General features: G+C 34.6%; 2 protein-coding genes across 5 annotated transcripts; one reads left to right on the top strand and one right to left on the bottom strand.

Moving 5' to 3' along the window:
- Positions 73–14,191, top strand: LOC109721355. Of its 3 annotated transcripts, none has more exons than XM_020248922.1 (14): positions 73–145; positions 277–327; positions 476–719; positions 1,270–1,468; positions 1,552–1,601; positions 2,948–3,040; positions 3,133–3,221; positions 3,566–3,644; positions 5,501–5,583; positions 7,098–7,176; positions 7,311–8,061; positions 10,238–10,330; positions 10,554–11,115; positions 11,579–12,174. In XM_020248922.1, the coding sequence occupies exons 2-14, from the start codon at positions 296–298 to the stop codon at positions 11,718–11,720; spliced, it is 2,496 nt and encodes an 831-aa protein (XP_020104511.1). In that variant the 5' UTR covers positions 73–145; positions 277–295; the 3' UTR covers positions 11,721–12,174. The 3 variants fall into 3 exon arrangements, 2 of the variants coding, with proteins under 2 accessions (XP_020104511.1, XP_020104510.1); XR_002219200.1 differs by lacking the exon at positions 73–145 and adding an exon at positions 13,985–14,191 and having other exon boundaries at positions 200–327; positions 11,579–11,935; XM_020248921.1 differs by lacking the exon at positions 73–145 and having other exon boundaries at positions 200–327.
- LOC109721356 (polygalacturonase-like) lies at positions 12,758–22,193 on the bottom strand. 2 transcript variants are annotated; one of them, XM_020248924.1, is made up of 10 exons: positions 22,071–22,193; positions 21,623–21,912; positions 19,734–19,871; positions 19,324–19,497; positions 19,178–19,198; positions 18,876–19,083; positions 18,713–18,794; positions 18,291–18,399; positions 13,159–13,275; positions 12,758–13,075 (listed from the first exon to the last, which is right to left on the bottom strand). In XM_020248924.1, the coding sequence occupies exons 2-10, from the start codon at positions 21,884–21,886 to the stop codon at positions 12,854–12,856; spliced, it is 1,335 nt and encodes a 444-aa protein (XP_020104513.1). In that variant the 5' UTR covers positions 21,887–21,912; positions 22,071–22,193; the 3' UTR covers positions 12,758–12,853. The 2 variants fall into 2 exon arrangements, with proteins under 2 accessions (XP_020104513.1, XP_020104514.1); XM_020248925.1 differs by lacking the exons at positions 21,623–21,912; positions 22,071–22,193 and adding an exon at positions 20,007–20,266.

Genomic DNA, 22,193 nt, shown 5'->3' with positions numbered 1-22,193 from the left:
CTCCGCGCACATCATCAATATTAATAATAAATAAATAAATAAATAAATACTCGATCTCTCCAATCCGCGCCCTCGATCGTTACGTATAACCCCCCTCCTACGACGTTACTTCCCCCACCCCTTTTCCCCAACACGCCGTTCCCTGGTTCGCCCTAATTTCACAACCCTTATATTTCCCCCCTCTTAATTATTATTATTATTATTATTATTATTATTATTCGTTTTCCAATTATTCCCCAAAATTTCGTCTCTAGAAATTTTCAAATTTTATCACAGGAGCGCGCGATTAAATCCCATGGCGTTTCACGTCGCTTGCCCCATTACTTGGTCTCTCTCTCTCTCTCTCGCTCTCTCTCTCTCTCTCTCTCTCTCTCTCTTTTTGCCCGTCTCTTTCTCTCTCGCTCCCCTCCTCTGAGCGCGCTTTCTCGCGAATCGCTTCTGATGCGGGTATCTTTTTCTCTTGTTTGATTCGTAGTCGCCGCGTTTGCTACTGCGATCTAGGGTTTCCGGCCGAGCTGCGGAGCGGGAGGGCGCGGGGCGAGTTCTGGGCGGAGATCGAGGAGCTTGAGGGGTTTCTCAGAGAGCCCTGGACCGTACGGATCGGCGCCGGCGATGGCGGCGGCGGCGCCACCGTGCAGGTGCTCGTCCCCAAGGCGGCGGCGCCGGAGGCGGCGGCGGCCGAGGACTACTTCCGGAGGCTCGAGGCCCGGGGCTCTGCGGTAGGTGCTCTATCTCTCTCTGGATGTTGGGGTTTCTTTTCTTGATTTGTTGTTTGGGTGGTCTTGTGCTGGAACTGAACCTTGTGAAATTGTTTGTTGCTTTGATTTATCAATTAGCTGAATAGTTCTCCTATGGATGATGGATTTTGCTGTTTGAACTTTGATCGGAGTGACAGTTTGTTAGATCTTACTGATGCAGCTTATAACTTGAAGTTTTGCTTAAGTTTCAAATCAAATATAATGAAGAAATCTTTCAAATTTTGTATGAAAGGCAATGTCAGTATTCAGTAGTGCTTGTAGCCTCAGCTGTTTGGGGTAGGTTCCATCGGTCTTGTTCCTATGCTTAACTCGGACATTTCCTCTACAAGTGCTATTATATCTTGATCTTGATGGTGTTCTAGTTGGTCCTTTTTTAAGTCTCAAAAGTCCTTTAATGAGTTTATATTTGATATTGGAGCTCTCCGTATCTTGTTTGGTGGCAAAGTCCTGTGTCCAGTTTCATTGTTTTTAAACAAGTATTTAGTTACTGGAGATGCTTATGCTATTGCAGCAGCTGCAAGGAGAGGCAGCTTCTAGGAGTGCTAGAGACGATCAAGAAGATCAAGGTTTTTCTGGTCTCAAGGTTATGTGCTGCCTATGCTTTTCTGGAGATGATGAGGGCAGTGACAGAGCTGCTAAGATGCTTTCATGCAACACCTGCAATAAGAAGTACCATAAGAGCTGCTTGAAAAGTTGGGCTGAACATAGAGGTTTAATGTGTAAACTCTTAAACTTTCTTCAGCAGCTGTTTTTTATACATCTCTTGATAGCTGATAACTTGTTCTCTTTGTAGATCTTTTCCATTGGAGCTCATGGGCTTGCCCCTCTTGTCGCATTTGTGAGGTTAGTTCTCTTATCATTCTATGCACTAACATACAGTGTGTCCTCTCTTGTGCATTTGTTTATTCTCCAAATTTGGTCACTATATTTTATTGGTACCAACTACATAAGGACAATTATCATGTTGTTTATGGATATTCGAACTCCCGTTGTATGCATGATTCAAATGGACATTGTTGTTTTGCTCCAAAGGATGATCATTTCTGCTGAAATGAGATATAGCCAAATAATTTTCATTTGTACGTGCACGGTGCATCTGATAAGGTGCTGACTTTGAAGAGGGTCTGTAGTGCAAGAAAGTCAAACTTATTTGAATTATCACATGGTCTATAGTCTAATAAGATTGAAGGTGATTGGATAATTGGAAGGCCATAAATTTAAGTTCATTCACTGTGTAAAACAAGGTTGATCATGTTTTCTACGTTGGAATTCCCTCAAGAAAGAAGTTTGTAATTTTATAATGTGAGGTTTTGTTTTTGGTTTCAAAAATTGATGGAAAAAAAAAGATTAAGTACTCAAAAGAGAAATGCGCTTGATTCCTCCAAGCCCTAGTAGGCAAGGTTCCAATGATTGGTTGCATTTAGTTGTGAGTTGCTTATCTTTGAAAGAACCTTGAAGTCCTTACTTGTTTCCAATTTAACTGTCAGTTTTACTTTTTTTGGGTTCATGATTATTTTGTGCTTCGAGTTGCTACTTATTGGCGCAAAGTTGAATATTTATTTCCAAATTGTCCTTCCTTTATCCTAAAATTTAGTGGATAACAAGTAAGAATTTGAGAAAATCTAGAATATGGTTTTTTATTTTTTTATCACAATTTACTTTCCACTATGGATGGTCCATGTGAAAAAAGATACAATGCATTTTTCTGCGTAGCTTGGAGTTGCATATTCCATAATTTTTCTGACAACTGGTACTTCTTTGTGTTGTCATACAATTAGATTACAAGCCAGAGCCTTCAAAACAAATCATGCATCTATTAAGATGTATTTCCACTGTCATTTTCTGTTTCCTATCTTAATTAGATCAGGCTGTAACAAAGTTTGCTATACTTGCTAACATGTGATCATTTTATTCCTGAAAAGGATATGGTAATTTGTGTTTGATTTTGGTCAGTAAATAAAATTCTCTGGTGAAAAACACAATTTCTTCCGTATTGAAAGGCACTATTCTGGAGCTTGGATTACAAATGTCTGTAAGAAGGGTTACATAATTACATTTAACTTTGTACTTGTTGCTCTGTTTCTGTTGTCTGTTTTTGGTGAAGTGCTTCTATTTCGAGTAAATGAGCATACATATCTGGCATTTAGTTTTGGTGACCTTCATGTGTATAGCTCTTTTTAATCATTTAGGTGTGCCGAAGAACTGGTGACCCAAATAAGTTGATGTTCTGTAAAAGGTGTGATGGTGCTTACCATTGCTACTGTCAGCAGCCTCCACACAAGGTATGACCTATTGTTGGATTGTTTTTTTTCTATTTTTTTTTTTTTGTAATTTTTGCACATCCATCTTTACTTCATTTGAATATTACATGCAGAATATTAGTCGTGGACCATACTTGTGCCCGAAGCATACTAAGTGCCACAGCTGCGGGTCAAATGTCCCTGGAAGTGGTCCCAGCACAAGGTTATAGCTTTGAATTTCAATTTCCCTGTCTAATATTATGCAAATGCTTCTGTACAACATAGGATAAGCTGGCCAAGCTACCCAGCTTGAGATGGCATAAGCTCACCTGTAGTAAATTTTTTGACCCCCTGTTGCGGCAGAGGTTCTGGACTATTGGATAGGGAGGATTGACGGGTTGGGACGGGTCTGTTGACTGTTGTATAGAAGTATCACTAGTAATATTAATATCTTACTATCACTGTTCTTCTCAAATGCAAGATTCAACTTTTAGTACGAGAATAGATGAAAGATTTTTACAGGTACTTTCATTCTTTGTGTAATGGAATGTGCTTATGGATTCACAGGTGGTTTTTGGGGTATACTTGCTGTGATGCTTGCGGAAGACTGTTTGTAAAAGGAAACTACTGTCCTGTTTGTTTGAAGGTACTATGCTTATTGCATGTTCTAATTGTCCTATGCCCTATTGGCTACTTTGTAGTTATGTTTGTCATGCATTAACCTAAACTAGAAAACATGCAGACTTGGTTAGGCATAAAAGTTACCTTTATGCAACTCTATAAGCTGATTTTGTCTTATAGTACATTTTCTGAGCTGCTCTAGGCCACCTCCTTGCATAATCAATATAGAATTGGTGTGCAGTTTTCATAGTATGCAGTAGATTGAAGTTATGAAAGTATCATAAAGATAACGAGTTGATATGGTATCACTTCACCCACATTTACTTTTGAATCAGATAATCCTCTTATCCCATTCAACGAAGCATGAAATAAGTTTCCATTCTTGACGAAGCTGATTGGAATAGAGATAGTTTGATTTAAATATTACATTTCCTCTCCGGTGAAAAAAAAAAACTGCATTGGAATCTCCTATCTATTTTTTCATTTTTGAGAACTTGACATCTATACAGTTTTGCTTTCTAAATATTTTATGATCTAACAACTAATGTATGCCCTTAAATTCAAATGAACTCTAAAGGTCACAGAGAAAACTTAGAGCATTGCTTGTTTGTTGGAGGGTATCACTAATTGTCCTTCTTTTTTCAGGAATATAAGTTTCTTCCTTTGGCAAGAGCTCATAATTAATCTTAATATATGATGAAACATCACTAAATAGAAGTTTTATGGAAGCTATTTTTAGTTTTATTGAATATTCAATGCTGTAAAGATAAAAGATACATCCATGAAAGATCAAAGATGCTCTTTTCGGGGAGGGTGAGGAAAAAGCATGTGTACATTTCTGAGAGTTAAAGTGGTTTGATATGGATAGAATTGTTTCTAAACCATATACCTCTAATGTCGAAAAGTAAATCTTAAAATGGCTGGACATCAATGAAATATATAGGACAAAATAAATACAGAATTATAAAAAATCATGCAAAAGGCAAATTATTAAAGATTCACATTGTAATTTGAAATTTGTAGGTAGATATGCAGATGTATACTTAAGAATGATTATCCGAATTCATATGAATTTTTGAATGTTTATATGATTACGAGTACGTATCTGGATACAAGACAAATAAAGGAAGCTAAATCTGTGTTTCATAAAGTTGGATTTGGATGGACTTGATCAATATTTAGAGACCTTTCTTTTACCCGTTGACCTAGGAGATGAGAAATAAACCCTCTAGGTTCTTTTTTCTTTGGATCGACCTTGGAGATTTTGTGGACATTGTTTCCAATGTAATTAGAGATATATAACTAGATAGTGAGGTTCACTTCATGCCCAATGTGGCAGCCAATATATTTGAGGATGAGATAGCAAAATTCATTCACATATTTGAGTTATTCCAAATTCTTTTCATATTCACATTGTAAATTACAGAATAATGCCACAGTTTCTGCGTGGAGAGGAATATTCTATATTGAAGAGAATGCAAGAACAATCCCATAGAGTTCTTTCTCCTTCATCCGGGAGAATGTCTCTGTTGATTCATGTTTTTGCCTTTTGCTTGCAAATTTGACTCCTTTCCAGACTTCAACCTCACCACTGTCAAAGTTTTACCATTGTATTTCTTTTCATTTCTTTTAGTGGCTCTTATATTGTTGAGATGGATTTATTATTTTATCCATAAAGATAGATGTTTTGTCGTTGAAGTTGTTTTTTGATGTTTTAGCAGTATTATGTTGTTAATTTCATGATTTTTTTTAAAAAAAATTGTATATGTTGGATAGCTAGGATATTTCTTGACTATTATCTCATGGTGCTTTTGATTTTAGTTTTATATGTATTTGTAATTATAGTAATTGACTATATTTCCTCCTATCTTGCTTATCTAGGTTTATAGAGATTCTGAGCAAATACCGATGGTCTGCTGTGACAATTGTGAAAGATGGGTGCATTGTGAATGTGATGGCATCAGGTGTGTGCCAATGTAACTTTGATGCTTTTGGTTTGATGGAATACTGCTACACCATTTTCTTATGTTTGATGATTGTGCTGCCTACCTGTTTATCTTCATGTATGTATGTAATGGATTTATGTGCTTTTGAATGTGTAACCTGGTATATAATGTTGGCATGGGAATGTATATGCATGTGTAAAAGGTTTGATGGGATCACCTTTTTGGATTGAAAAAAGTTAGACTGAGATTTCAGGTCTGCTATTGTTTTATTATTGTTGACTGATGAATGTAGCTATAGAATTTCATTTATTATAATTTCAAGTGATTCCTTAGTGGCCTTGCAAGGAAGAATCTATGACCAGGCTGGATTATATGCATCATTTTCGTGTCGTTTTCTGTGTTATTATGGCCATGATATTGTGGAAGTTCTCCGCTAGTGCTCTAATATTTTTCATATATATATGATGATTCTACAATCTACATGATGTAGCTTTCATTTGAATGTCAAAAATCTAAAAAAAGGATGATAGTGTAGAAAACATCTAATGTGGTTGAGTAAGGAACATCATTTAACTGTATGCTCCAGCTAAAATTCCTGCCAACTGTCTAATGAGCTGAATATTCTATTAGGATTGGGCCTATCAATGTGAACTTTTATTTCTCATACATATATATGAACAATTTGGTATGGTTTGTTGTATGCTTCTCCCTGTTGATTTTGTTTTTTGTTTTGTTTTCTTGAGGTTTAAATGGTACTGAAGGTCATTTACAGAGTAGGTTGTCACTTGCCTAACCTTAGTGTTTTTCGAATTCTTAATTGATTGGCGAAAGACACTCTATGAATCGTTAGTGATTTCCTTTTAAACCATTTGTTTGACAGAGATTTTCTTTTGTTGTATTGAGTTTGAGGATTTGGCTCTTTTATCCAGTTCAACCTTTATACCTTTTGATATAATTCTTCGATTATTTGTTCAGCACGTTAGTGCACTTCATGAATTACTATCCAGAGCTATCGTATTCTGACCTTTCCCTTGGTTAGTTTGCTGTTTTGCTTAATTTAAACTATTGTTTGGCAGGTATATTACCAATTTATATTTGCTAATTTTAATGTTTGTTCTGAAAATTTCCTATGGCTACAGCCATTGCTTTGCTGGTTCAATATACAGCAAATTATGCCTTTAGTCCTGCCTTTACTTTCAATGTTTCCAATTCATTTCGCTGAAAGTTAATGCAATATAATCTTTGGTGTTCTTTTCCTTTATTATTATGAGTTTTAAATTTTGTTAAATTTTGATCATACATGGCTTTATATGCCTTTCTACTTTTATCTAGCTTGGGCTGGCTGTTGAAAGTTATAACACTCGGCACACAAAGATGGAATTAGAAGCGTCAATTGCTTCTTTACGTTCCCTTTAGTTTACATCTTAAGTATTTTAGTGTTGTCTGTTCTCTTTGTCTGGAAAGGAACAATATCTGCATATTATTTATGCCAATAATGTCTTCATTCTTTCTGTTTGTTCCATTTTATGCAGTGAAGAAAAATATCAGCAATATCAAGCTGATCAAAACCTACAATATAGGTGTGCTGCATGTCGTGGAGATTGTTATCAGGTATCATTGAATCCTATCTATATTTTGAATGTTATTTATTGTAACTATGTTATTCTAGCAATATTTCCTTTCTATATTTTGAATGTTATTTATTTTACCTATGTTAATTCAAGCAATATTTTACTCTATGATAGGTTACGGACACTGAGGATGCAATACGGGAGCTTTGGAAGAGACGAGATATTGCTGATCATGATCTAATTATGAGTTTAAGAGTTGCTGCAGGATTGCCACCTGAGGATGAATTTTATTCGGGTTCTCCCTTCTCAGATGATGGGCAAGGTGGTCCACTCATATTAAAGAATGAAACTGGCAAGACACTGAAATTTTCAGTCAAAGGTATTAGTGACAAATCATCAAACAATTTCATGGAATACGGGAATGGGATCAACAGAAATTCAGCGAGCACTAAAAGGCATACCAAGAGGAAAGGATATATGACCCAATTAGTTGGCGAACAAGAAGAGATATATCTAGAAAGACGGCATGAGGCAAGATTACTTGGGAGCAATTTGAGGGATCAACGGATTGATGATAGAGAATTAGACAGAAATGCTAAGTCTGATGTCATTTCATTTTCTGGAAACAGAAGCTCCAACAGAAAAGATGTAAAACCCTCTTATGATCCATTAGGTGGTAAGAATGTTGGAATTGTAGAAGACAAAGTCAACCCTGCTAGCACAGTTCCCAAAGTCAAGATAAAGGGTGCTAAGCTACCAAGTTTGAAGATCAAAGGATATTCTACAAATAATGTCAGCAATAGTGAGACTGGGAGAGGTACAAAATTGGTTATACATATTGGTTCACGGAATAAAAATGTTTCTGGTTCCCCGAGGTCTGAAACTTCAAGCTGCCAAAGAGATCAAGAATTTCCTGTCTCTTATGGTATGATCTTTCTCATCTTTTAGCTGCTTCTATTGTCATCATTCCTTGTTGTGGTATTGCTCTGATTTGGCCAGTCTGGTGGAATGATTCCTCTTTAAATTCAAGGACGTCTATAAGATTAACTATTAAATTACTCTTCTCAAATGCCATGATAATACTCTAAAAATGTCCCTCTTTTTAGGGCAGCCACGCCTCGCACTTTAATTGCATTTGTGATTTGAAGATGAATATGCAGATACTTGTGCAATTTCATGATAAAAATATTGTGCAATTTCATGATAAAAATATTGTAAGTTTTTTATTTTAAAAATGATAGTATCTCATGGAGCCCATAAGTTGGAGATAAACTGTTCTGCCAAAATAAATTGTTCTATAGCAGAAGGTAGATACCTGTGTTTTTTATCTTAACAATTATATTTCTCTATAGGTGGCCGTGATAGCATTTAATGCCTTTGTTACAAGATTTATATGCTGCCATGCGCAATTAAAGTGTTTTCGCTCTAGCGGAAGGAAAAGTAGAGGATATGAATGAAACAAACAACAAATAGGGAGGGATATGCAACTAAGCATGTGGCTTCATGCTTAGGTTCTAAAATCATAATGCATAAGTTGAACTAGAGGATCTCTATTCATAGCACGCCTTTGAAGGTAAAAGACTTAAAACGACTTTTTGACAAGAGGCAATGCAACTCTGTATCAATATAATACCTCCTATAGATTTTAGTACTGCCTCCATTTCGTATCAATATACGTTGATTATGTTCCATCAGATAGATGTACTTGGGGAAGTTCTCTGTTCTTGATTGCTCGTGTCTTGTTTGTTGTCATGTGGTTCAGAGAGCCAGTGGATTTACAATCTTCGCTGGTCTGTTGTTGGTTCAAACTATTGCCATTTATGGCAATGGTGGTGAACTAGTACTGAGGTTTAGATATTTAGATAGTACAGACAGTTTGATGATGTTTACAGCCTACGTTATGGATTCCTAAGGTTTTAAGACGGACTAACTTACGAGATGCATAACAGCTAGTAGTACTCATGGTGAGTGGCATTTGGCTGGTGGCAAGAGGGAGTTATAAACCCAGGGTGGATTTCAAACATGTGCTATTAATTTTTGTAAGTTTGCTAAAACGGAAAATTTTACAAGGAAGCCAATAATATGTGGCATGATATTCACGAAACAAAATGTATGTTAAGAACTGAGATCATGAAAGTTAAACCATATGAACATTTAACCATGAAAGTGGAAAGAAATTAGCTATGGAAAAATGTAAAACATGGCCACTTGTTTTCTTTGACTTTTCTTGCAGTTGATTCTAGATTTACAGCTAGGATCCCTCGTATATTTGATTTCCATTATGCATCAAAGATGTAATGAAAGTTTTGAGGATTTTCAAACAGTTGGTTAGGGACTCCTGTTTCTGAGTTGTGACTTATTTTAATGGTTCTAATAAGTTGTGAAAGAGATTGGATTGTTTAAAATTTCTTGAAGACCAGCTGCTGGGAGAGGTATTGACTGATACCGCGTGCTTTCAGTTTGTGTCTCCAGCAAACAACTATCAAACATTTGTCAATGTGGGAAGAGTTTGGCCACAGAGGAAGAAAGCCTTGTATAACAAATTCAGCCATTTGACTGGATGCATAATTTTAGAAACTTACGAATCAAGATTTGAAGAGTTGGCTTTTGTTTTGATTTTTACTGGGGTCTTGAAGTTTCAATTTTAGCAATTTTGTAACTTCAGTTGTTCCTGTTATACGGTCATAAGTTCATGCATTCATGCCTAATTGTGATACATAATCAAAATTACATATTTAAAGCTTTTATTATTATTATTATTTTTTCTTTAGGTCCCGTCATCATCCTTCTCGTAAGGTTAGTAGTAGTATTACTATAAATAGTAGTGTAACTATTAAGATGACCGGTTTACTCTCAGCTTTTCCTCTTTCTTGCTCTTCTTGATCCCAATCATCTTCCTTCTGCCAGATGTGGCCTTCAAGCCTACAGAAGAGAGTGAGAGTATACTATTAAATTTTTGCTGTTCATCTTTTGGCAGCTGTAGTTGTCATCATCTGTTCTTTTACCAAAGCAGAGCTATATCAAATTAGTTATATGGACAAACCTATTTATCTGTTTTCTCTACTCTAATTGTCTTATTAAAGCTCTGTCCACTGGAACAGGTAGTGAAAACATCACTCAGCAGAGGACAAAAGATGGCGAAAATTTTATCTCCGAGGATTGTAATGCAAGTGTTGAAGCCGTTCATAGCAAAGGTACTTGCTCTTCACTTGTTGATCTTCACAAGGTGTCTTTATCTTCTCCAATACTATGTGAACGGCTTTTTAAGGCACTAATCTTGTTTACTCAATTTTAGTGCGATTTCTGGCTTTGAAATTTTTGGTTTTATTGTTTGACTTCATCTTGTTGAACTAATTTTGTGATGCATTTCTTATAGTGAAAATCCGTTCAGTAATAAATCTCTCTTGGTTATTTTAGGTGCTAAATATGATAACCTGAACCAGATAAGAAATTCCAAGCATGGAATGAGAGAAAACAATGATGCAAAACTTCGGAAAGTGTTTGACATCCGACAAAAGGATAATAACTTCACTGGGGCTGTGGCTACACAAAGAAGTCCTTTTCAAACTGGGAGGAGCAATAAAATAGACCCTACATCACAAAATGTTGGAAATGAGGTAGTTGGAAAGAAAGAATCTGCAGGTGCTGTTAATAGCAATGATGCTCGACCGTCACGCTTTGTCTCCAATTCCTCCAACGACCCAAAACCGCTGCTGAGATTGAAATTTAAAAACCCATATCTCGATAATAGGAGCTCTTGGGCTCGTGAAGGGGAGGAAGATAACTTTGTTAAAGGACATAGATCAAAGAGAAAGAGGCCCTCGACAAAGAAAGTGGGTAGCTTGGAGGATAGCCCTGCAAAGCCGCATCAGGAAAGTCCTGCTGATGAAGTGATGGATGCAAACTGGATATTGCGGAAGCTGGGCAAGGACGCAATTGGAAAAAGAGTTGAAGTCCGTTTATCATCAGATAATTCCTGGCAAGTTCTTTTTTCTTATTATTATTTGTTGATATTTTGGCCTTTTACACATAGGATGCTTTACTGTTCATCTCTGAGCTATTTAAGATTGTTATGCTTGTGAGTGGAAAATAATATCGCGAATGGAATGGTTTAACTTAGTTGTTGCAGTGGCAGTTTGATCAGTATATGGACATGCCAAAACTATCCCTTTTGTTATTTCTTGTATTATGTTTCTGTTACTCACTACTATTGACAGATTGCATATTTTGTTGAACGAAGGGTGTTTACGGATTTGACCCACTCAACAGTTATTTATTGAAAGTGAACTATCCATTGAAAATAGCCCTGTTGCAGCAAATTATGGCCACTTTTGAACAGAAAGGACTTACCATTTGCCAATTATAAGATAGTGTGACTAACTTTTGTTTAAAAAATTGGAGATTTGGTTAATTGTTAGGTAACTGTTATATCTCTTTTATAGGCATCAAGGAGTGGTTTCTGACATCATCGAAGGCACTTCGTCTTTATCAGTTCGTTTAAATGATGGAAGATGTGAGACTTTGGAGCTTGGGAAGGAAGGAATTCGCTTTATCTCTCAAAGGCATAAAAGAGCAAAAACTTGAAGCCTCGTTTTGTTAGTTGAACTGGTCAACTTGCCACCATTGGAACGTAGTGGAACTTGAGCTAAAACTGAACAATATCCAAAGTTCTCTACTTCTGGAGGCGCAGCCAAACCTGTGCTACTGAATCTATTGTGATTGTGCTTCTGTCATGTCAAGATTGTCTTCAAGAGCGATTGCTACTGTGCAGAATAAAGTGTGGATTCTCCGAAAGATAGGTACAACTGCCCCGGGATGCTTATTTAGTATTATTTTGCTTCTTTTGCAAGCTGTGCATCAATTTTATAGGAAGAGTAGATGCAATTTGTAGCAACAACATTATCTGGATGTGATTTACACTTGAAATGTATATTAATTTAAGGTTGCTTCATACCTGAATGTAACAATTACGTGATGAAAATTGATTTAGAAGATTATAATAAATAGATTTCTCTTTTCGGGCTGCTTGTTGCAGTGAGTTCTTATGGGTGTATTGATCTGAGTGCTCTTGTGCTATGTTCAAAATTACCAGCCTTGTTGTTTGAAGATGTCTCCACCCTTTGTATGCTTCACTTTGTTAAGAGTCATTTTATTTAGTTGGTGCATCCAGATATTTTTCTATTTGCATAAGAAACTCTACTTTGTTTACGTTCGAAGAAGGTAAGGCTCAGTTTTCTCGAATCTACTTTTTTATTCTCCGAACAGTACCAGTTAAGAATGCTACTGTTTGTCTGAAAAAGCTCTTGATACAATTTCTATGTTATCTTCCATTTTCTTTCCTCTGTAGTAGTCTGAGTTTAATGGTTTCATCAGTAGAGTCGTATTATATTCTTACATTATACTACAAATTAAGATACTCTGTGGTGAAAAATCACATACAAAGTCAGCATTGATTGTTGGATATTTGTTTCGGCCTTGTTTGGTATTCGGGTTTTTGTTCTTTTCAACTAGAATTTCTACATGAAGTAGTGTAAGAGAGAATGGTGGATTCTCGCAATCTTGACATCCAAGGTATTAGATGAGAAACATTAAATGCATAAAACAAAAAAACAGATGCTGCCTTTCATATAACTGCACAAAATATATATAGACTAGAAAATAGGTCTATAACATTAACCATCATATTGTTTTTCTATTTCCTGAACATTGAACTATGTCTATGAAGAACAAGTAGGATAGATATTTCCAATTGCAGTCCATTTAACATTCCGACACAAACTATGGATAGGAATTCCACCTTCTCCTTCTAAAGAAATATCCTGTAACACCACATCATGGCATGGAACACTTTTGCTGCAATTTAATTTCAGAGCAAATTCTGTAGCGCTAGTTCCCTTGATATTTTTGTAAAGGATTCCACTTACAGCAACAGCTGATTTCTGCATCAAAAGAAGATTACGAAGTTATGAGTCGACTTCATCAATTAACAAAATTATAGGAAACTCGTGCTCTGAGTTGTTACCTGTTCATGGCATGGGATCATGGAGTCGCAATAGTCCTGATTTATGATAATAGGATTGGAGACGTTATGCACGTTTATGTTTTTGAAAATTATGTTTTTCGCATGTCCTTGTCCTCCCTACGCATCAAAGCAGAAAGGTATGCGTAAATAAAATTACAAAGCAAAAAGGACCAGAATTACTAATTTGAGAACATGTAGGTAATAAGCTGTAGCCTGCTAGCCTGCTGAAATTTCTACAATGCTACAGTTTACTTCGTAGGATATCCAGTTCGAGTGATTCCTACAGAACATAATATTATGCTACACTTGATAGCCATACAAAAAGCCTATCTATCTTGACTTTATCTTGGCCTTACGTATTTTATTTACACAGAAAGGTGCTTTTAGCTTATAATTTAGTTGATTGATACGACTTAGAAACTTTTGGTCTTATGATTGAAGATGAATATTATGCTACACTTGATATGTATTTTACATGAGGCTTTATGGCTTATACCTTGACATTTCTATTGTGTATGATGTTATTATGATATTAAAAATATGATTATCTGTTTCTCTGCATGAGTGTTTGTTGTTTATGCATTTGTTAGTATACAGACAAACTGGATACATTCATCCATACATGCAAATATGTTTCTTACAGTATAAGAATGCTGTTTTGAAGGAAATTTCTTCGGCTCTTCTCTCCCCTCCTCGTATTCCTTTTCAATTATTTGCACTTATTGTTTTTCTCCATTGTAGTATTCATAATGTGCTGTAGTGGAGCTAAATAGAAGCTTAGGGGCATTAACATCATTGCTAGCTATAACCAATCTCTATTTTGCAGGTTCCTCTGGCATGAAATTAAACATATGTTGTCCTCTTCATCTCATCAAGGCCCTAGTTGTTTGTTTAAGTAGCTTCAGTTGTGAAATTTCGTCTATACCAGATCCACTAAACTGACAAAAACAATGTTCAAGTTCATAAATAATTGGAAATAACTTTTGTTCACTATTTTTGGTTTCCGATACACCTCTTATATATGGATCTAACAGAGAGTTATGCATCTTTCAGTTCCTTTTCCTCACATGATCTATCATTGAGTCAAAGATTCATGCATTCCATGCATGCATTTCATCCTAGTAGTTGATCATGAAGAAAGAATGGGAAGATTCTTCAAGTTCTCCACGCATTTGCTTCAAAAATGTATTCCATCTACTTGTTTTTATTTCAAAGTAATATATTAGAGAGGTACTTAAAAGCTGCTATTGCCTTTTCTTTTATTATACTGTATGCTTCCTTTCACTCTTAGATCCAAGTTTATGACAACTGATTACTTTTAGTTAGGTTCATATGGATTTTTAAGATTTTTAGTTAGAACTTTAGCATGAACATAGTTCAAATATGCATGTTTGTTTGTTGAAAACTAAGAAGAGTGACAGCTGTAAAGTTAGTTTGTGCTTGAATCTTGAGAAAATTTTCATATTTGAACATCCAAANTTTTTCTTTTTTTTTTTAAACACTAATTTTATGTAATTTGATGTATTAGAAGAAGAAAGACTTTTATTTTATTATTACAGTTGACTAACTTATAAATACATCCAGTCAAGTTTACAGATGGCAACTTGTGTGAAAAAAAAGGTTTTGAAGCAAAATATATTATTTTCAACCATTCAAAATTTTTTTATTTGTTGCCAAGTATATACTTTGAATAAAAAGATTACAATCAATTCACTATCTACTTTTACACATTTTGATGTAAAATACTGTGTGGAGCTACTATATATGATATTAAAAGCATAAGTGAATTAGTGCTTCCGACTTTTTAGTTTTGAATCAAGGATTGTAGGGTCGGGATGATAGTGGTCCCTCTTAGGGTTAAGTGGTCCCCTTAGAGTTGAGTGGTCCCCCTAGGATTATTATATTAATCTAAAGGTCAAAAATGATCAAAAGGATTGATCTAAGGGTTAAAAGTTGAAAGCACGATCTCTCTTATGCTTCTAAAAGCAAAAGAACTCTACTCCAAAATATTTTACTTAAAAAAATAAAAAAAAATACATTACTAAGCAAAATTTTAAATTTTAAATACGTTCAGTAATGTACATCACATCTAAGGAAACCGATCGTGACACAAAAGTTCCATGGTCGTACCATGCTTCTAAAAGCAAGTATTAATTAATTCCAGCTCAAATAATAATTCTATGCCCTTTTTTTAAAGCAGTGCTACCTATTTTATAGGTTAATCATCACTGATTGCTCAGTTTTAACTAACCAACACAGCTACCATTGTGGAAGTCAAAAAAATCAAAGAGACCAAAAACAAACTTAATAATGATTATATAATTATTATAGGTTATCACTTTAATATCCTATAGTTTAAAATGTATCAATTTAATAACATGTGGTTTCTTTTTTTTTTTTTTTTTTTTTTTTTTNGTTAGGTTCATATGGATTTTTAAGATTTTTAGTTAGAACTTTAGCATGAACATAGTTCAAATATGCATGTTTGTTTGTTGAAAACTAAGAAGAGTGACAACTATAAAGTTAGTTTATAGTTGTCACTCTTAGATCCAAGTTTATGACAACTGATTACTTTTAGTTAGGTTCATATGGATTTTTAAGATTTTTAGTTAGAACTTTAGCATGAACATAGTTCAAATATGCATGTTTGTTTGTTGAAAACTAAGAAGAGTGACAACTATAAAGTTAGTTTGTGCTTGAATCTTGAGAAATTTTTCATATTTGAACATCCAAATTTCCTAGATGACTGTTATGTTGGAAATTCAATTCAAAGATATATGAAATATTGGCTAGTGCCCTAGCACCTATAGCAGCATCCTTGTAAAGCAATTTAAGTTTATTTGAAACTTAAGTTAAATTTCACTAGTTTATTGTCAGAAACCTTTAGTCATCTTTAATAAGACTCAAAATACGGGTCTTTGTAGAAACCTGCCCCGAATGGGGAGGATTTTGTTCCCATGTTGATAGAGAGGCGATAGAAATTTTTCCGGCTTGCCGGGACGAGGCGAGGCGAGGATGTGGATAGTAGTCCCCGCCCCGCGAAATTTCTAAACCTCGCAAAATAATATAATAACTTATTATAAACTTCTTAATTTATTTATACATATAGAATGCTGATTTTAATTCATCTCATATATTTTTAATTTAATCAAATATTTTAAACATATTTAATTTTTAATGTAGTATACCAGTCAAACAGTATTTAATTGCTATAAGTTTTTAATAATTTGACGTGTCATACTTAATAAATTGACAATTGAATGAAAAATAACTTAATTATTGGATAGAATTTAAACTGATTTGAACTAAAATTAGACTGAATTTATTAAAATTCTAAATAAAAACTAATTACTCAAACCCGAGACCTTGCTCTTCCCCTCTAGGTGTCTTACCACGTAGAAATTCAAAGTGATTTAGCCAAGTCAAGTAACTATCCTTACAAATACAAATAAAACCATATGTTACTTAATAATGTTCTCATATTTATTGTTCTTGAGCTGAGTTTGGGAGTAGTGCGAACATGCTTCCACTCTGATTTCGATGATGATGATGGAACTTCCAAATATGCGATCGGCTTTGATAGGCTTGATTTAGAGTATTTGAAGTCTTTAAGATCCAAATTTTTGGCAAACTTTAGATACTATCTGCCTAATGATTGAGTGGTTTTCAAGATTAACTGCTGAAAATAAAATCTAATAACACATAATGATATAAAACTAAAATTTTAAAGCGAAGTTAGTGATCTTATTTTAAATAGTTAAAAAAAGTTCTATTAAAATTTTATCAGACTTGAATGTTTTTATACTGTTAAATTTGCAAGTGCCATATTTTGACCATTAAAATTGTCGATGTTGGGACCTTTCGATCATTGGCAAATAATATTAAAAAAATCATAAAATTTAGGCCTAATTGTCTCGTATCGTTGCCATTTTTTCTTTTTTTTGTTTTTAAACACTAATTTTATGTAATTTGATGTATTAGAAGAAAGACTTTTATTTTATTATTACAGTTGACTAACTTATAAATACATCCAGTCAAGTTTACAGATGACAACTTGTGTGAAAAAAAAGGTTTTGAAGCAAAATATATTATTTTCAACCTTTCAAAATTTTTTTATTTGTTGCCAAGTATATACTTTGAATAAAAAGATTACAATCAATTCACTATCTACTCTTACACATTTTGATATAAAATACTGCGTAGAGCTACTATATATGCTATTAAAAGCATAAGTGAATTAGTGCTTCTGACTTTTTGGCTTTTGGATTAAGGATTGTAGGGTCGGGGTGATAGTGATCCCTCTTAGGGTTAAGCGGTCCCCTTCGAGTTGAGTGGTCTCCCTAGGATAATAATATTAATCTAAAGATAAAAAATGATCAAAAGGATTGATCTAAGAGTTAAAAGTTGAAAGTACGAACTCTCTTATGCTTCTAAAAGCAAAAGAACTCTACTTCAAAATATTTTACTTAAAAAAATAAAATAAAAACATTACTAAGCAAAATTTTAAAATTTAAATACTTTCAATAATGTACATCACATCTAAGAAAACCGATCGTGACACAAAAGTTTCATCGTCGTACCATGCTTCTAAAAGCAAGTATTAATTAATTCCAGCTCAAATAATAATTCTATGCCCTTTTTTTAAAGCAGTGCTACCTAGTTTATAGGTTAATCATCACTGATTGCTCAGTTTTAACTAACCAACACAGCTACCATTGTGGAAGTCAAAAAGATCCAAGAGACCAAAAACAAACTTAATAATGATTATATAATTATTATAGGTTCTCACTTTACTATTCTATAGTTTAAAGTTTATCAATTTAATAACATATGGTTTCTTTTTTTTTTTTTTTTTTTTTTCGTCAGCATCTTTGTTAACATTTTATTAAATTATATACAAAAAATTTCAGATATCCCACCTAAGTTTATCGAATATTCAATTTAGCATCTTTTAGTTTTAGTTTTAGTTCTATCACTAATTTAACAAAAAAAATTAATGGAGGAAATAATAAAAAGAAAAAAATAAAATTACGAGATACTAAATTGATACACATTAAACGACATAATACTAAAATAACAAAATGTGAAATTATACGGATAATATTTGAAGTTTTTCTAATTATTATTATCACCTGCCAAGTTTTGATGCGCACTCCATTTGTTGTACCCGTCAACATGGCATTGTCAACAATCACATCAGACACATGATCTGTCGAGTGGTTCGCTCCTAAACTCCCTATGCTGTTCACCAAATCAATCATGCACAAACACACACACACACACACACACACACACAAATTTAAATTAATTAAGAGAAAAAAAACCAAAAATCAATCATTATTTAATTAGGATCCATATTGGTGAGAGGAGTCCCATGCATGTCAAATCGATGATCCTACATAGTACAATTAGTTATACATATTGGTTGGAATTAGATTAACGAGAGCACCTAATTATTCGGTGACCCGGACCACAAGCTTAACTTTAATTTTGATCCTATTTAAACAACTATGTATATATATAACTTAGAATTTAATTAGTACAGTGAAATCACCTAATTCCGTGACCCGGACCGCAAACTATGTTCGTGGCCTTTATATTCCTCGAGCCATTAACAATCGAGATGCAATCATCTCCTGCATCAATTAAGTTAATTTTGTAATTAGTGAAGTAATTAAAACAAATGTATATATATATATGCGTGCATAATTTCGTACCGGTTCCGATCGAACAGTCGTGTATGTGCGCGTTCGTGGTGCTCGCGACGTGAATTCCGTCGGTGTTCGGGCTCCATTCGGGTGCGGTGATGGTTAGCTCGGACGCTTCGACGTCGGCGCAGTACCCGAATGTCATGTGGATTTGTTGGCTATCTCTTAGATTGATGTTTTCCACTCTCAAGTTTTGGCACCCGTAGAAGTACAAAGCCTATATACGCATAAATTAAACATCATTAAATCCTTATATATATATGAAGGATCATACAAATTAAAAACAGATTAATTCAGGATTAGTTAATTACCGTTGGCGCGTGAATGCAAGGCTGAGAAGTTAAAAAAACAAAACAACAAAAAATTATGTCATAGTTGGTGTAATAATACATGCAAAAGAGAAATTACTTGTTGAATATTTGATTCGAAATCGGAGGGAAAAAGAAAAATTACATACTAGAGATTCATCGATCTTGCAAGAGTTTTGCCACCAAATGTCACCATTTCCATCGAGTGTTCCACCACCTTGCACTAGCAGGTTTTTTACGCTCTCGAATTTGATCCAATGCGTCCGAATCTCGTCGGTCGGCCAATCCGATCGATCCTTCGAAGCTTCAAGTGTTCCTCTAATCTAATCCACACACAATTTTTTCCACAAATTAGTTTCTATTCATGTCTAAACCATTATTTATTGAAGCGTCGGATGACTGGCATAAGCGTCGGTATATATGTTCGTGACCACTCTTTATTTGCCGACGACGTTTTAACCGACATTTTTAAATATGACGCTAAACTATATATTAGGACGCTTTTAATTAAACATCGTTAAATATTAAAAAAATATCCTTAAATATTAATTATCATCACCATCACAGTAACATGAGTAGCTTTGCATGGGCCGGAGAAGATAAGTGGCTTCAGGAGATAAGTTTTCCCCTCAGGCACTACGAATGCAGCAGAATCCGACGACGACGAGCACGTCGCGTTCCACGCCTTCAGAAACGCCTGATCATCGAAAGTAACTTATCATTACTGTACTTAACATCGATCTTTAAGATAAAAATTAAAGCTACGTACGTACGTACGTAAAGATTATATAGATATATTTAAGAATATTACGACGCGATCGATAGTACGTACGTCGCGATCGTCGGTCGTTCCGTCGGCCCTCGCACCGTAATCGTCGACGTTGAAAGCTCTCTCCAGAGACGTCGGACCAGCGCTGCTACTGAGTTCTTGATAAGGAAGGGAATCATAGTAGTCCATGCGATAGTTAGCGGTGTCATAGTAGGGATTATTAATGGAGCTCTCCTCCAAGGTAGAGTAGCAACAAGAGAACAGGTTGTGGAAGGAGAAGAATATGAGAAGGGTGATCAAAAGAAGCTTGTTTTGGAGATGACCCATTAATTTAATTTATATGAAACAGCATCTGCAAAAATGTGCAACAGAGTATTAACTAATTAGTAAATGGTTCATTAGAGTAACCTACAATTAACAATGCTCATCATGGTGTAATCAAGTAGGTGTTATTATAAATTTATGGTTTCCTCTAGAGAGAGAGAGAGAGAGAAAAACTTAACTAGCTAATGGAGAACGTCGATTGCTCTTCTTCTTCTATGTTCCTCTTGGGATACGTTAGCCTTTTTAGAGAGAGAATAAGCTATAGAGGAAATAAGAAGGCACGTGTATATATATATATATACACACATATGTAACATACTAATTATTGAGGTATATATTGTGATGTATTTATATTTATAAGGTGTGTGCGTTTTGCTTACTTCTATATAAGGAGCCATGTTGATGTCACATGCCAAAAGAGTGCGTGGCTTGAAAAATATAAGTTTATTTTCTTTCTTTCTATATACATAGAGAGAGAGAGCGCGCGTTGAGTTTCAAGATTTGTATAATACTATTAGCGGTGTGTCTTATTAAATCTTCTTTATTAGTAATGTATGGATTCTGAGGCGATCCGACGACTAAAGAATTACGAGCAAGTTTAGCTCCTATGCTTTTTACAAGTATAGAAACTCAATTCTATTCTATCTATCTATTCTATATATATTGAAAAATCATTGCCTACATCCGGTGTATCATCCATCGCGGCTTTAAAATTCTAAATTAAGTAAATATGTTCAATTTCATGAGATTCGAAAGTTTTCATATCAAAAAACAACTTCTTTACTTCGTTACATGAATAAAATAATATTGATCTATTCTACGTTGTACATTTTTTTTTATAGACTATTTAATATCTAAACAACAATTAATTTAGAAAATATTAAATGCAACTTAACGTTGTTTGTGGATACACTGGGTGCAGGAAATATAGTTATCTCAGTAAGGCATAATAATGGTACATTTATGTACGGATAGAAACTGGGTAAATTTTTTATAAAACAAAACACCATTAATTAATTTCCACATTAAATTTCGATTTAATTTCCCATAAATGTTGATGTACAAATCATGAGAATCTCTTTCCGGATACTGGTAAAGATCTTCTAGATTTTTGTTCGGATCATACATTGACATATGTTGTGGTCTATGAATGAGAGTACACATGCAGATATATATATATTGGGCTATTCAAGTACTTAGTATATAGCATGCAATTAATTAAAGATATATATATATATATATATATATATATATATATATATTTATGGTTCCTTTCATTAGTTTACTTAATTTTGTTTCCTATTATAGATCGATTTCTATGTGAGCNAAGAATATTACGATGCGATAGTACGTACGTCGCGATCGTCGGTCGTTCCGTCGGCCCTCGCACCGTAATCGTCGACGTTGAAAGCTCTCTCCGGAGACGTCGGACCAGCGCCACTACTGAGTTCTTGATAAGGAAGGGAATCATAGTAGTCCATGCGATAGTTAGCGGTGTCATAGTAGGGATTATTAATGGAGCTCTCCTCCAAGGTAGAGTAGCAACAAGAGAACAGGTTGTGGAAGGAGAAGAATATGAGAAGGGTGATCAAAAGAAGCTTGTTTTGGAGATGACCCATTGATTTAATTTATATGCAGCAGGAATCTGCAAAAATGTGCAAGAGAGTATTAACTAATTAGTAAATGGTTCATTAGAGTAACCTACAATTAACAATGCTCATCATGGTGTAATCAAGTAGGTGTTATTATAAATTTATGGTTTCCTCTGGAGAGAGAGAGAGAGAGAGAGAGAGAGAAACTTAACTAGCTTATGGAGAACGTCGATTGCTCTTCTTCTTCTATGTTCCTCTTGGGATACGTTAGCCTTTTTAGAGAGAGAATAAGCTATAGAGGAAATAAGAAGGCACGTGTATATATATATATATA

The sequence above is a fragment of the Ananas comosus genome, linkage group 15, assembly GCF_001540865.1.
Source record: "Ananas comosus cultivar F153 linkage group 15, ASM154086v1, whole genome shotgun sequence".
Lineage (NCBI taxonomy): Eukaryota > Viridiplantae > Streptophyta > Magnoliopsida > Poales > Bromeliaceae > Ananas > Ananas comosus.
This window is presented reverse-complemented; position numbering and strand designations above follow the sequence as displayed.